This window comes from Bombina bombina, chromosome 7, assembly GCF_027579735.1.
Source record: "Bombina bombina isolate aBomBom1 chromosome 7, aBomBom1.pri, whole genome shotgun sequence".
NCBI classification, from domain to species: domain Eukaryota; kingdom Metazoa; phylum Chordata; class Amphibia; order Anura; family Bombinatoridae; genus Bombina; species Bombina bombina.
In genome coordinates this window covers 518153519-518169997 of record NC_069505.1, presented here as the reverse complement: position 1 = coordinate 518169997, position 16479 = coordinate 518153519, and the positions used below count along the sequence as shown (strand labels likewise).

The 16479-nt window shown below is 40.3% G+C and overlaps 1 protein-coding gene across 1 annotated transcript in view; it reads left to right on the top strand.

Moving 5' to 3' along the window:
- SPTBN4 (spectrin beta, non-erythrocytic 4) overlaps window positions 1–16479 on the top strand; it is a 338530-nt gene that overhangs the window by 91045 nt on the left and 231006 nt on the right. The window contains exon 15 of the mRNA XM_053721767.1: window positions 2950–3509. Coding sequence (XP_053577742.1) covers window positions 2950–3509 — 560 coding nt within the window. The remainder of the gene's footprint in view (window positions 1–2949; window positions 3510–16479) is intronic.

Genomic DNA, 16479 nt, shown 5'->3' with positions numbered 1-16479 from the left:
CCCTTTAAACACATAGATAAAATTTGCTGCTGAGCAGCAGTGCACTACTGAGAACTACCTGAACATATCTGGTGAGCCAGTGATAAGAGGCATATATGTGCAACCACCAATCAGTAGTTATCTCCCAGCAGTGCATTGCTGTTCATGAGCCTACCTAGATTTGTTTTTTTTTTTCAACAAAAGATACCAAGATAAGTAGATTTTATAAAATAATTGAAAAGAACATAGAAGTGTCCTAAATGTTTATATGCTATCAAGATAGTTTCATTTTGACTTTCATGTCGCTTTAAACTTTAATTATAATTTTGGGCTGTGTGAATTGCAAATGTTACTCAGCAATTTAAAGGGACATGATACCCCAAAAAAAATTATTTCATGATTCAGAGCATACAATTTTAAAAAAATAATTCAATTGACTTCCATTATCTATGCTGCTTTGTTCTCTTGGCATCCTTTGTTGAAAAGCATACTTATATAGATATACTGCGTATATCTGCTTCTTATCATTGGCTTACCAATATGTTTAGCTAACTCCCAGTAGTACATTGCTGCCCCTTCAATAAAGGATACCAAGAGAATGAAGCAAAATTGATAACAGAAGTAAATTGGAATGTTGTTGAAAAATGTTCTATCTGAATCATTATGGAAACATTTTGGGTTCTATGTCCCTTTAACCTTCTATGCTATCTGTAACGTAAAGGTCCCCTAGGCAGACCTTACTGCATTTTAAATCTGATACTGCAATAAAGTTGAAGAGCTAAGATACAAAGAGGAGGGAAATAAAAAATACAGCTTTATATCTATTAAAAGGACAGTAAAGTCCTGATTCAGATACAGCATAGCATTGTAAGCATTAGTTCTCTTGGTATCCTTTGTTAAAGAGTAATCCTAGGTGAGCTCAGGAGCGTGCACATGTATTTAGCAGTCTGGGAGCTGTGTTTGCAACAGCTTTTATAACAATGTTTTACATAGTTGCAAACTCTGCAGCCCGAGTGTCCTTAGCATTCTATGGGAGCAGTGTTTGTAACTACCTATAACATTGTTGCAAACATTGTTGTCAGATGGCTAAGAACACGAGCACATTTCTGAGCTCACCTATTGTTACTTTTTTAACAAAGGATACCAAGAGAACTAAGACAAATTGCTGAAAAAAATTACAGTAAATTGGAAAGTTGTTTAAAATTGTATGATCTAAATCATGAAAGAAAAATTTGGTTTATATGTCCCTTTAAGCTATCCAAAAACTAATTGATTGCATAACTGATCATAAATTGATTACATTAAAATGTGTGCAGCAAACATACAAAAATATCAGATAATTGTAGCTTAATATTGGCATCAATTTTAGCAGGGTGGTCAGTAAAATCAGCCAGGTGGTCACTGTGGGATGCAATTGTGTTACAGTTCCTTATCTGATCATCTTTGTTGAAGCTAATTAGGTACAGATATTATTTGACCCTAATTGGCTTCATCATTGATGGGACACTCAAGTCAAAATTACACTTTCATGATTCAGATAGAATACCTCTGAAAACTGTGAGGCTGGGATGTCTCTATCTTACTTAAACAATGGGAGAATTTACCTGAGCTGGCAACATTCTATATTGCGATTGGTTAGATCAGAGCACAAACTCATTACAATGGATCCTAATTGGGTAAAGGAGGTCAGGAACATGTGTTCCACTAGGCTTTTCACTAAAGTGATCTTGATTGACAAAAATGTATAATTTGTGCTAAATGGTTTTAAAGCATTTCTTTTGCAACACAGGGTGTAATTGCTGGTATATGCCATGTGTTCAATGTCTGGACATGAAACCCCAATTCTTTCATGAGCCACATAGAGCATATCATTTTAAGAAAGTTTCCAATTTACTTCTGTTATCCAATATTCATCATTGTCTTGTTATCCTTTGTTGAAAAGCAGGTAGGTAGGCTCAGGAATGTGCATGTGTCTAGCACAAAATGGCAACAGTTTACAAGAATGCTTTTAACAATGTTATACATTGTGGATACAGTGCTGACATCTAGTGCTCAAAAGCATTCTTGCAAAACTGCTGCCATATAGTTCTCCAGACTGGTGCACACAATGGCCCCTAGTTATCAATGTCTGTCGGACTTGGTCCGACAGACATCGCTGAATATGGCGAGCAATACGCTCGCCGTGTTCAGCATTGCACCAGCAGCTCACAAGAGCTGCTGGTGCAACGCCGCCCCCTGCAGACTCGCGGCCAATAGACCGCCAGCAGGGGGGTGTCAATCAACCCGATCGTACTTGATCGGGTTGATTTCCGGCGATGACTGTCCGCCTGCTCAGAGCAGGCGGACAGGTTATGGAGCAGCGGTCTTTGTGACCGCTGCTTCATAACTGCTGTTTCTGGCGAGTCTGCAGGCTCGCCAGAAAAAAAGGGGTATCAAGCTCCATACGGAGCGTGATACATATGCCCCAATCTATGTAGGTATTCTCTTCAACAAAGAATACTATGTAAACTAAGTAAGTTTGATAATAGGAATACATTGGAAATGTTCTTAAAATTGTATGCACTATCTGAATCATGAAAGAAAAATGTTGAGCTTCATATGTTTAATAACCTTTCAACCTACTTTTGCCCAATGATATCAACACTAACCCATGAACTCACCCATAAATAAATATATAAGTGCCTTAGTACAGTGTCTGATTGGCGTTACTGATGATCCAGGGTACAGGACACACAATCTATACAAATAGATTTATATTACACAAATATTCTTACTGTTTCCTAAATTTTAAACAGATTTGTCGACCCCTGACACAATTTATGATGTTGCACAGTTATATTCAGGAATGCATCCTTTTTATAGATGGCCCACTCAAACATCATGCCATATTTCCTAATATTACGTATTGAATACCTAAGTCACTGTAGACTGAGCCCTTTTATTTAGGTCAATATATGTGTAATCTCACAGGTGTTGGAAAAAAGACGGAGAGGGATGTCTGGCCTCCGTCAGCGTATGGAAGAGGTAAAGCAGCAGTGGGGAAATCTAGAAAAGGCAGCCAGTTCCCATCAACAGAAGCTCCAGGAAGCCTCCAGCTTCCATCAGTTCAATGCAGACACCACCGAACTGGCTGGATGGCTTCAGGACACTTATCGTCTGGTCTCTAGCGATGACTTTGGTCATGATGAGTACTCCACCCAGTCCCTGGTCAAAAAGCATCGAGAAGCCATGGAGGAGATCGAGAAGCACCAGGCTACCGTGTTGGGGTTGAGGAACCAGCTGAAAGAGCTGGGGGCAGAGTATAGCGACCAGGTGGATGTACAGATAAGCATTGTGGAGGTTGAGCAACTGTATGCGGAGGTGGTAGAGGTGGCCGGCCTCCGATGCCAGTGGCTGCAAGATGCCTTAGACATCTACAAAATGTTTGGGGAGGTGAACTCTTGTGAGGTGTGGATAGATGAGAAGGAGCAATGGCTTGTGAAGATGGATATCCCTCAACGTCTAGAAGATGTGGAGGTTGTACAGCACAGGTGAGAGCCTTCCCTTATATTTGTTCATTTATCTGCTTTCCAGTGTTTCTGTGCTTTATAAATTAATTTAATTTCTTAACACTCATGTCAGTCGGTGTAATTTTTTGTAATAACACATTACTTAATTAATTCTATTGACTCAGTTTTAGATACAGATATATATATATATATATATATATATGTATATATACTGTATATATATTTGTTCAAATATGGTTTATTAAAAATTAACTGCTCTACAGAGCACAAGTAAACATTTCTGACATATCGAGTGAGTCAAATATAAATGTGCAAACCATGCATGAACCATAATATAAATGAGACTAGATCAATTCAGATCAATTAAATCTTATAGCCCCACAATGAGTAGTTATCTTAGTGTTCTTCAGGGGATGGATTAAGAAAAACATGAAATTATCGGTGCAGGCCTTTAAATTGGTCTATGTCTGTTGATACTAAAAATTACCTTAATTACATTGCAAGGAAATGTATCTGATTCCAGCAATATAACTTCAGTGACAACAAAACAATTGATTACATTTATCACAAAACATGTATATTAGATACAGATATTTTGCTAATTATACATCGTAAAATAGTAGATGAGGTTAAAAGAAAACAATTAGTCTATCAAGTAAAACCTTTTAGAAATCCCTTTGATCTTTTTTTTTTTTCTTCAGTAACATGTTTAAATAAGCCTATTCATTTCACGCAGGCAGTTATAACCTGCATTCTAAAAAAAACAAAAAATACTTGGTGGACACTAGTCAAAAATACACACTAAAATAAAGTGATCAATATAAAACAAACTGGTGTATATAGATAAGAAATAAGAATATTCCCCAAAGTTCAAAATCCAAAAGGCTGTGGAAAGGATGAGACAAATAATAAGGAGGTCTATTATAAACCAGCACACTTTTAAGAGCTTTAACTAAGCTCTTGGTTGTAAAGCAGATAGGTATAAAGCCCCACGGCTCTCAGGGAATACACTGGAACTCCCAAGTTGTAGCGTATAAGTATTTATTATAAAGCTAAAAACAAAGGACATAAGAACAGACAAACATTTGTAGGGGTAAGGATCAAAGCATATATAACTGCTTAGCAAGTATGTATTACTCCGTGAGGATTCGGCATTTGCAACTTGCGACTATGTAGCAGCTGTGTTTAGAAGTCTCACCCGATTATGACAAAGTAGTCCGTAATGTCCTAAAACATCCAACGTACGTTTCGCCTTGACTAATTAGCTTTTTCAGGTTAACCTGTGAAGACCAGTGATCTCATACTTTCCACAGCCTTTTTGATTTCAGACTTGGAGCATATACTTATTTCTTTTTTATATACACCTTTTTTATAACCTTACATTCTGTTTTTTTATCAAAAATATATGTAAGACACTGTTATAGATATCTACTTAATTGGCAATCACTAACCCCTCAGGCAAAGAGTTCAAGACTTTTGTAGCACTTAAAGATACCCTTCTTTCTTGGAGATTACATTTACTTTCCTCTTAATCTGGGGTCAGCAAACATTTTCTGTAAGAGTTAAACACAACAATGTGTCATAAAGACTTCCAATTCGTGACCCAGAAATGTGGCCTCACCAGAAAACAGAAAAGTGGACATAGCGCTACCAAAGTGGTTTGATAAATTGCTAAGACAAATAATCTAATCAAAATGTACAATGCTATGATAAATGTAATAAAATTGACATGTAATCAAACTTGATACCGGTATCTCGGCATGGGCAAAATTTCGATATCCAGTATTTGTTTTTGTGCAACGCGTGCCAAATATGGCTTCAGGTAGCAGCATTCGTTTAGTTTCAGCATCGGATATATCACTGTGAAAGAGTAACACACAGAAATCTGTGCAAATACAGATCTTAATGTGTTGCACATTCACACTGATATATCTGGTGCCGAAACGAAGAGAATGCGGTTGCCTGCAGCCATATTCGAGGTTCATTTCGCAAATGAATGCTGAATCCCAAACTTTTGCCCATGCCTACTGGTGTCTATACATGCATAATCAACAATAACAAATAGTACAAAATCTAATTAGATCTAAAAAGTTCCATAAAACTCTCAAATATGCACAGTGTGTCCCATATAAATAGGCACCAGTTCAATCTGATCCTGGTTAAATTAAATTGAAACGGTCCTTACGTGGATATTGATTTATTCCTACCGGTCAGCTTCTTCTGTAATCATCTTTGTATAAAGGACCAGACATTTAATATTTTAAATATTATGGGCTAGGCTACAAGTGGAGCGCTAATTTGTTGCACACCCGCAAATGGGAAAATGTTGCCCGTTTGTGGGCACGATAAATAACCAGCCATTACAAGTAAAAAAAAAAATACTGCACGGAGCATTGCGGTCTATGGGAACTGTGTGTTCTCTGTAAATATATATATATATATACACATATTTACACATAAATATATATGTATATAATCATATACATATATTTTTGCTGCCCATCGCTGCACGACTTACCCCCTTCACTGCGCTAGTTCTCATGCTGTGTTTTACGGTCTGAGAACAAGGCTCCCATTAGAATCTATGGAAACGCGCTCTCGTAATCGCAATGCTTCCGTGTAATGCAAATGTGAGGTCGCGTTCACTTTGCATCTCAATTATAATATCAGCACACATTAGTGTGCGCTGGTATTACTCAGTTGAGCGCAAATATTGATTTAGCGTAAGCGTTATTTAGCACTCAACTTGTAATTGTATTCTCTGCCACTGGTAAAAAAATAAATAATTGGAAACACATTAAGGGAAAAACTATTTTACATTACACTGTCCTTTTAAAAGGGACATTCCGGTTAAAATTTAAATGCACATAGATGAATTACATATTTAATTAGAAACACAATTGCATTATACATTTATTGGCAAAAAAGCTTCTAATAAAAGTTATCACTGTTTTAGTGTTAACATTTTTCTCTGCACGTGCATGTGAAGCATAGTTAGATATCTCAGTGCACCAGCATTTTAAATACTGCAGCTGCTCAGAGAGCCAGTGGGGCTTGTAATCACGTCAGCAATTAACTAATTGAGTTATTACCAGATAGAGCAAGCATCTTAGGCTCTTTGAGCAAGTGCTGTGTTTAAAATGCTGGTGCACGGTGCATACTTAAATACACTTTTAAAACAGCTATAGCTTTAATTAGAAGCAGTTTTGCTAATACATGTATAAATCAAATATGCTTCTATTCAAAACTGAAATGCATCCAAGTGGATTCCAATTTGGCTGAAATGTCCCTTTAAGTACAAGAACCATCTGCAGGTCTCCGGGTAACTGGAACACTGGAACTGTTGGTCAGTAACACAGGAGAATAGTCTAAATAAGTTAGGGTCAGGAACCAGAAGAGTCAAGTATATCCACTATGCAAGAGGAGCAGGCAGAAGGGCAATCTAATTAAAGGGACAGTGTACACTAAATTTATCTAGGCATTAATGTTTTCTAAAGCGTTCCTTACAATAGTCCATCTGGGTAAGATTTATATCTTAAAGGGACACTGAACCCCAATTTTTTCTTTTGTGATTCAGATAGAGCATGCAATTTTAAACAACTTTCTAATTTACTCCTATTATTTGGTTCCTATTTTTTTGGTTCAGCACCATGGAAAGAACCTGTTTATTGGGTAGGTGAATTTACCCACCAATCAGCAAGAACAACACAGTGTGTTCACCAAAAATGGGCCGGCATCTAAACTTACATTTTTGCATTTCAAATAAAGATACCAAGAGAATGAAAATAATTTGATAATAGGAGTAAATTAGAAAGTTGCTTAAAATTGCATGCTCTATCTGAATCACGATATAAAAAAATTGGGTTCAGTGTCCCTTTAATACTTGTGTATGCATTTCTAACCACCTAACCAAGCCCCAAAGTTTCAGAAGAATGTGTTTGTTATTGTGTCCTGCTCGAGCCTACAGTGTTCTGCTCACTCCTGTGTGTGTCCCCGCTTTGTGCATGTGAACAATACAAATCTTCCAGCTGCTGTATATAAATATGACCTTTATTAATTCCACATGGAGAACAAAATCAGCAAAGTTGCAGACTTAATACATGCCCTTATTCATGCATGAATAATTCATGCATGAATAAGGGCATGTATTAAGCCCGAAACGTTGCTGATTTTGGACCCTATGGGGAATTAATAAAGGTCATTTCTCCAACATAGGTGTGTCCGGTCCACGGCGTCATCCTTACTTGTGGGATATTCTCTTCCCCAACAGGAAATGGCAAAGAGCCCAGCAAAGCTGGTCACATGATCCCTCCTAGGCTCCGCCTTCCCCAGTCATTCTCTTTGCCGTTGTACAGGCAACATCTCCACGGAGATGGCTTAGAGTTTTTTAGTGTTTAACTGTAGTTTTTATTATTCAATCAAGAGTTTGTTATTTTGAAATAGTGCTGGTATGTACTATTTACTCTGAAACAGAAAAGAGATGAAGATTTCTGTTTGTAAGAGGAAAATGATTTTAGCAACCGTTACTAAAATCGATGGCTGTTCCACACAGGACTGTTGAGAGGAATTAACTTCAGTTGGGGGAACAGTGAGCAGACTTTTGCTGCTTGAGGTATGACACATTCTAACAAGACGATGTAATGCTGGAAGCTGTCATTTTCCCTATGGGATCCGGTAAGCCATTTTTATTACAGAAAGAAAAAAAAAGGGCTTCACAAGGGCTTTCTAAGACTGTAGACATTTTCTGGGCTAAATCGATTTATATTTTATACTCCATAGCCTTGAGGAATTATTTTAATCTTGGGAATTATGTAAAATAACCGGCAGGCACTGTATTGGACACCTTATTCTCTAGGGGCTTTCCCTAATCATAGGCAGAGTCTCATTTTCGCGCCTGTATTGCGCACTTGTTTTTGAGAAGCATGACATGCAGATGCATGTGTGAGGAGCTCTGATACATAGAAAAGACTTTCTGAAGGCGTCATTTGGTATCGTATTCCCCTTTGGGCTTGGTTGGGTCTCAGCAAAGCAGATACCAGGGACTGTAAAGGGGTTAAATATAAAAACGGCTCCGGTTCCGTTATTTTAAGGGTTAAAGCTTCCAAATTTGGTGTGCAATACTTTTAAAGCTTTAAGACACTGTGGTGAAATTTTGGTGAATTTTGAACAATTCCTTCATACTTTTTCGCAATTGCAGTAATAAAGTGTGTTCAGTTTAAAATTTAAAGTGACAGTAACGGTTTATTTTAAAACGTTTTTTGTACTTTGTTATCAAGTTTTTGCCTGTTTAACATGTCTGAACTACCAGATAGACTGTGTTCTGAATGTGGGGAAGCCAAGGTTCCTTCTCATTTAAATAGATGTGATTTATGTGACACAAAATTTAGAGAAAATGATGCCCAAGATGATTCCTCAAGTGAGGGGAGTAAGCATGGTACTGCATCATCCCCTCCTTCGTCTACACCAGTCTTGCCCACACAGGAGGCCCCTAGTACATCTAGCGCGCCAATACTCCTTACTATGCAACAATTAACGGCTGTAATGGAAAATTCTATCAAAAACATTTTAGCCAAAATGCCCACTTATCAGCGAAAGCGCGACTGCTCTGTTTTAGAAAATACTGAAGAGCATGAGGACGCTGATGATATTGGTTCTGAAGGGCCCCTACACCAGTCTGAGGGGGCCAGGGAGGTTTTGTCTGAGGGAGAAATTTCAGATTCAGGGAAAATTTCTCAACAAGCTGAACCTGATGTGATTACATTTAAATTTAAATTGGAACATCTCCGCGCTCTGCTTAAGGAGGTGTTATCCACTCTGGATGATTGTGAGAATTTGGTCATTCCAGAGAAACTATGTAAAATGGACAAGTTCCTAGAGGTCCCGGGGCCCCCCGAAGCTTTTCCTATACCCAAGCGGGTGGTGGACATTGTAAATAAAGAATGGGAAAGGCCCGGTATACCTTTCGTCCCTCCCCCCATATTTAAAAAATTGTTTCCTATGGTCGACCCCAGAAAGGACTTATGGCAGACAGTCCCCAAGGTCGAGGGGGCGGTTTCTACTCTAAACAAACGCACCACTATACCCATAGAAGATAGTTGTGCTTTCAAAGATCCTATGGATAAAAAATTAGAAGGTTTGCTTAAAAAGATGTTTGTTCAGCAAGGTTACCTTCTACAACCAATTTCATGCATTGTTCCTGTCACTACAGCCGCGTGTTTCTGGTTCGATGAGCTAGAAAAGGCGATCAATAATAATTCTTATTCTTATGAGGAGATTATGGACAGAATTCGTGCTCTCAAATTGGCTAATTCTTTCACCCTAGACGCCACTTTGCAATTGGCTAGGTTAGCGGCGAAAAATTCTGGTTTTGCTATTGTGGCGCGCAGAGCGCTTTGGTTAAAATCTTGGTCAGCGGATGCGTCTTCCAAGAACAAATTGCTTAACATTCCTTTCAAGGGGAAAACGCTGTTTGGCCCTGACTTGAAAGAGATTATCTCTGATATCACTGGGGGCAAGGGCCACGCCCTTCCTCAGGATAGGTCTTTCAAGGCCAAAAATAAACCTAATTTTCGTCCCTTTCGCAGAAACGGACCAGCCCCAAGTGCTACGTCCTCTAAGCAAGAGGGTAATACTTCTCAAGCCAAGCCAGCCTGGAGACCAATGCAAGGCTGGAACAAAGGAAAGCAGGCCAAGAAACCTGCCACTGCTACCAAGACAGCATGAGATGTTGGCCCCCGATCCGGGACCGGATCTGGTGGGGGGCAGACTCTCTCTCTTCGCTCAGGCTTGGGCAAGTGATGTTCTGGATCCTTGGGCGCTAGAAATAGTCTCCCAAGGTTATCTTCTGGAATTCAAGGGGCTTCCCCCAAGGGGGAGGTTCCACAGGTCTCAATTGTCTTCAGACCACATAAAAAAACAGGCATTCTTACATTGTGTAGAAGACCTGTTAAAAATGGGAGTGATTCATCCTGTTCCATTAGGAGAACAAGGGATGGGGTTCTACTCCAATCTGTTTGTAGTTCCCAAAAAAGAGGGAACATTCAGACCAATCTTAGATCTCAAGATCCTAAACAAGTTTCTCAAGGTTCCATCGTTCAAAATGGAAACCATTCGAACTATTCTTCCTTCCATCCAGGAAGGTCAATTCATGACCACGGTGGATTTAAAGGATGCGTATCTACATATTCCTATCCACAAGGAACATCATCGGTTCCTAAGGTTCGCATTCCTGGACAAGCATTACCAGTTTGTGGCACTTCCGTTCAGATTAGCCACTGCTCCAAGGATTTTCACAAAGGTACTAGGGTCCCTTCTAGCGGTGCTAAGACCAAGGGGCATTGCAGTAGTACCTTACTTGGACGACATTCTGATTCAAGCGTTGTCCCTTCCTCAAGCAAAGGCTCACACGGACATTGTCCTGGCCTTTCTCAGATCTCACGGGTGGAAAGTGAACGCAGAAAAAAGTTCTCTGTCTCCGTCAAAAAGGGTTCCCTTCTTGGGAACAATAATAGACTCCTTAGAAATGAGGATTTTTCTGACAGAGGCCAGAAAATCAAAACTTCTGAACTCTTGTCAAATACTTCATTCTGTTCCTCTTCCTTCCATAGCGCAGTGCATGGAAGTAATAGGTTTGATGGTAGCGGCAATGGACATAGTTCCTTTTGCACGCATTCATCTAAGACCATTACAACTGTGCATGCTCAGTCAGTGGAATGGGGACTATGCAGACTTGTCTCCGACGATACAAGTAAATCAGAGGACCAGAGATTCACTCCGTTGGTGGCTGTCCCTGGACAACCTGTCACAGGGGATGAGCTTCCGCAGACCAGAGTGGGTCATTGTCACGACCGACGCCAGTCTGGTGGGCTGGGGCGCGGTCTGGGGACCCCTGAAAGCTCAGGGTCTTTGGTCTCGGGAAGAATCTCTTCTACCGATAAATATTCTGGAACTGAGAGCGATACTCAATGCTCTCAAGGCTTGGCCTCAGCTAGCAAAGGCCAAGTTCATACGGTTTCAATCAGACAACATGACGACTGTTGCGTACATCAACCATCAGGGGGGAACAAGGAGTTCCCTGGCGATGGAAGAAGTGACCAAAATCATTCAATGGGCGGAGACTCACTCCTGCCACTTGTCTGCAATCCACATCCCAGGAGTGGAAAATTGGGAAGCGGATTTTCTGAGTCGTCAGACATTTCATCCGGGGGAGTGGGAACTCCATCCGGAAATCTTTGCCCAAATCACTCAATTGTGGGGCATTCCAGACATGGATCTGATGGCCTCTCGTCAGAACTTCAAGGTTCCTTGCTACGGGTCCAGATCCAGGGATCCCAAGGCGACTCTAGTAGATGCACTAGTAGCACCTTGGACCTTCAAACTAGCTTATGTATTCCCGCCGTTTCCTCTCATCCCCAGGCTGGTAGCCAGGATCAATCAGGAGAGAGCATCGGTGATCTTGATAGCTCCTGCGTGGCCACGCAGGACTTGGTATGCAGACCTGGTGAATATGTCATCGGCTCCACCATGGAAGCTACCTTTGAGACGAGACCTTCTTGTTCAAGGTCCGTTCGAACATCCGACTCTGGTCTCACTCCAACTGACTGCTTGGAGATTGAACGCTTGATCTTATCAAAGCGAGGGTTCTCAGATTCTGTCATTGATACTCTTGTTCAGGCCAGAAAGCCTGTAACTAGAAAAATTTACCACAAAATATGGAAAAAATATATCTGTTGGTGAGAATCTAAAGGATTCCCTTGGGACAAGGTAAAAATTCCTAAGATTCTATCCTTCCTTCAAGAAGGTTTGGAGAAAGGATTATCTGCTAGTTCCTTGAAGGGACAGATTTCTGCATTGTCTGTGTTACTTCACAAAAAACTGGCAGCTGTGCCAGATGTTCAAGCCTTTGTTCAGGCTCTGGTTAGAATCAAGCCTGTTTACAAACCTTTGACTCCTCCTTGGAGTCTCAATTTAGTTCTTTCAGTTCTTCAGGGGGTTCCGTTTGAACCCTTACATTCCGTTGATATTAAGTTATTATCTTGGAAAGTTTTGTTTTTGGTTGCAATTTCTTCTGCTAGAAGAGTTTCAGAATTATCTGCTCTGCAGTGTTCTCCTCCTTATCTGGTGTTCCATGCAGATAAGGTGGTTTTACGTACTAAACCTGGTTTTCTTCCGAAAGTTGTTTCTAACAAAAACATTAACCAGGAGATAGTCGTGCCTTCTTTGTGTCCGAATCCAGTTTCAAAGAAGGAACGTTTGTTGCACAATTTGGATGTTGTTCGTGCTCTAAAATTCCATTTAGATGCTACAAAGGATTTTAGACAAACATCTTCCTTGTTTGTTGCTTATTCTGGTAAAAGGAGAGGTCAAAAAGCAACTTCTACCTCTCTCTCTTTTTGGATTAAAAGCATCATCAGATTGGCTTACGAGACTGCCGGACGGCAGCCTCCTGAAAGAATCACAGCTCATTCCACTAGGGCTGTGGCTTCCACATGGGCCTTCAAGAACGAGGCTTCTGTTGATCAGATATGTAGGGCAGCGACTTGGTCTTCACTGCACACTTTTACTAAATTTTACAAGTTTGATACTTTTGCTTCTTCTGAGGCTATTTTTGGGAGAAAGGTTTTGCAAGCCGTGGTGCCTTCCATCTAGGTGACCTGATTTGCTCCCTCCCTTCATCCGTGTCCTAAAGCTTTGGCATTGGTTCCCACAAGTAAGGATGACGCCGTGGACCGGACACACCTATGTTGGAGAAAACAGAATTTATGTTTACCTGATAAATTACTTTCTCCAACGGTGTGTCCGGTCCACGGCCCGCCCTGGTTTTTTAATCAGGTCTGATAATTTATTTTCTTTAACTACAGTCACCACGGTATCATATGGTTTCTCCTATGCAAATATTCCTCCTTTACGTCGGTCGAATGACTGGGGAAGGCGGAGCCTAGGAGGGATCATGTGACCAGCTTTGCTGGGCTCTTTGCCATTTCCTGTTGGGGAAGAGAATATCCCACAAGTAAGGATGACGCCGTGGACCGGACACACCGTTGGAGAAAGTAATTTATCAGGTAAACATAAATTCTGTTTTTTATATACAGCAGCTGGAAGATTTGTATTGTTTGCATTTGAACTTTTGGGCTCTGTCAGCCCCTTCCGTGCACTGTTGTTCATGAGTGCTTTTTCAATATTGTTTTTATAGCTTTGTGTATTGCGAGGATTCTAATGACATCACAGCGAGTGTGAACTCTGTTCTGGGCTGACAAAAAAGCTTTTTTACAGCAAGATAAGGCTGAACAGCTGATTAGCGGTATGTTTGCAGCCAGTGATAGCTGTGTAACCATCCTTGCCGCTTTTGCTGAAGAAATACTCGGTGGGGGGGGTTACTCAGACCAGACATATCTGTTTAGATGCGACTGGAAGTTGTCTAAATAGGAGTTGGGGAGGTGAAGAGGGAGGCATCTAAACAAATACGTGAGTTTTGGAAGGATCATCATTTTAAAGGCGGAGATTCTGCCCATCCAAGAGATCTCCCTATATCTAGGGAGTTGAAGCGTCTGTCTGAGATCCTGGAGGAAGTGGTCATAATTAGTTGAAACTACGTTCTTAAAGTCATGTGATAGAAAAACACCTAAGTGGCGTAAACCCATTAGGTTCCATTTAAACTTTCAAGGGCTATTGGCAGTTTAGTTTAGGCTAGGGTTGTTTTTTATTTTGGGGGGCTTTTTTATTTTGATAGGGCTATTAGATTAGACGTAATTAGTTTAAATATTTGATCTTTTTTTTTTTTTTTTTTTTTAATTTAGTGTTATTTTTTCTTCTGTTAAGTGTGATCAGTCCACGGGTCATCATTACTTCCGGGATATTACTCCTCCCCAACAGGAAGTGCAAGAGGATTCACCCAGCAGAGCTGCATATAGCTCCTCCCCTCTACGTCACTCCCAGTCATTCTCTTGCACCCAACGACTAGATAGGATGTGTGAGAGGACTATGGTGATTATACTTAGTTTTATATCTTCAATCAAAAGTTTGTTATTTTAAAATAGCACCGGAGTGTGTTATTACCTCTCTGGCAGAGTTTGAAGAAGAATCTACCAGAGTTTTGCTATGATTTTAGCCGGAGTAGTTATGATCATATTGCTGTTCTCGGCCATCTGAGGAGTGAGGTAAACTTCAGATCAGGGGACAGCGGGCAGATGAATCTGCATAGAGGTATGTAGCAGTTTTTATTTTCTGACAATGGAATTGATGAGAAAATCCTGCCATACCGATATAATGTCATGTATGTATACTTTACACTTCAGTATTCTGGGGAATGGTACTTCACTAGAATTACACTGTAAGAAATACATAAAGCTGTTTAATAACTAGAGATTATGTTTAACTTTTTTGCTGGAATGTAAAATCGTTTTCATTTGCTGAGGTACTGTGTGAATAAATGTTTGGGCACTATTTTTCCACTTGGCAGTTGCTTAATCTGTTTTTCTGACAGTTTCTGTTCTCCCTCACTGCTGTGTGTGAGGGGGAGGGGCCGTTTTTTGGCGCTTTTTCTATGCATCAAATATTTCAGTCAGCAACTCATTGTATTCCCTGCATGATCCGGTTCATCTCTACAGAGCTCAGGGGTCTTCAAAACTTATTTTGAGGGAGGTAATTTCTCTCAGCAGAGCTGTGAGAATTATAGTTTGACTGAGATAAAAAACGTTTATTCTGTAATTTGTTTCCTGCTTTCAGAATTTGTTATCTTTGCTAATGGGATTAAACCTTTGCTAAAGTTGTGTTGTTTACAAGGATTGAGGCTATAACTGTTTCAATTTATTAATTTTCAACTGTCATAGATCTTCTGTGCTTCTTAAAGGCACAGTACATTTTAATATTATTCTAATTGAATTGTATTTCCAAGTTGCAAGTTTATTTGCTAGTGTGTTAAACATGTCTGATTCAGAGGATGATACCTGTGTCATTTGTTGCAATGCCAAAGTGGAGCCCAATAGAAATTTATGTACTAACTGTATTGATGCTACTTTAAATAAAAGTCAATCTGTACAAATTGAACAAATTTCACCAAACAACGAGGGGAGAGTTATGCCGACTAACTCGCCTCACGTGTCAGTACCTACATCTCCCGGTCAGAGGGAGGTGCGTGATATTGTAGCGCCGAGTACATCTGGGCGGCCATTACAAATCACATTACAGGATATGGCTACTGTTATGACTGAGGTTTTGGCTAAATTACCAGAACTAAGAGGTAAGCGTGATCACTCTGGGGTGAGAACAGAGTGCGCTGATAATATTAGGGCCATGTCAGACACTGCGTCACAGGTGGCAGAACATGAGGACGGAGAACTTCATTCTGTGGGTGACGGTTCTGATCCAAACAGACTGGATTCAGATATTTCAAATTTTAAATTTAAACTGGAAAACCTCCGTGTATTACTAGGGGAGGTGTTAGCGGCTCTGAATGATTGTAACACAGTTGCAATACCAGAGAAAATGTGTAGGTTGGATAAATATTTTGCGGTACCGACGAGTACTGAGGTTTTTCCTATACCTAAGAGACTTACTGAAATTGTTACTAAGGAGTGGGATAGACCCGGTGTGCCGTTCTCACCCCCTCCGATATTTAGAAAAATGTTTCCAATAGACGCCACCACAAGGGACTTATGGCAAACGGTCCCTAAGGTGGAGGGAGCAGTTTCTACCTTAGCTAAGCGTACCACTATCCCGGTGGAGGATAGCTGTGCTTTTTCAGATCCAATGGATAAAAAGTTAGAGGGTTACCTTAAGAAAATGTTTGTTCAACAAGGTTTTATATTGCAACCCCTTGCATGCATTGCGCCGATCACGGCTGCAGCGGCATTCTGGATTGAGTCTCTGGAAGAGAACATTGGTTCAGCTACTCTGGACGACATTACGGACAGGCTTAGAGTCCTAAAACTAGCTAATTCATTCATTTCGGAGGCCGTAGTACATCTTACTAAACTTACGGCGAAGAATTCAG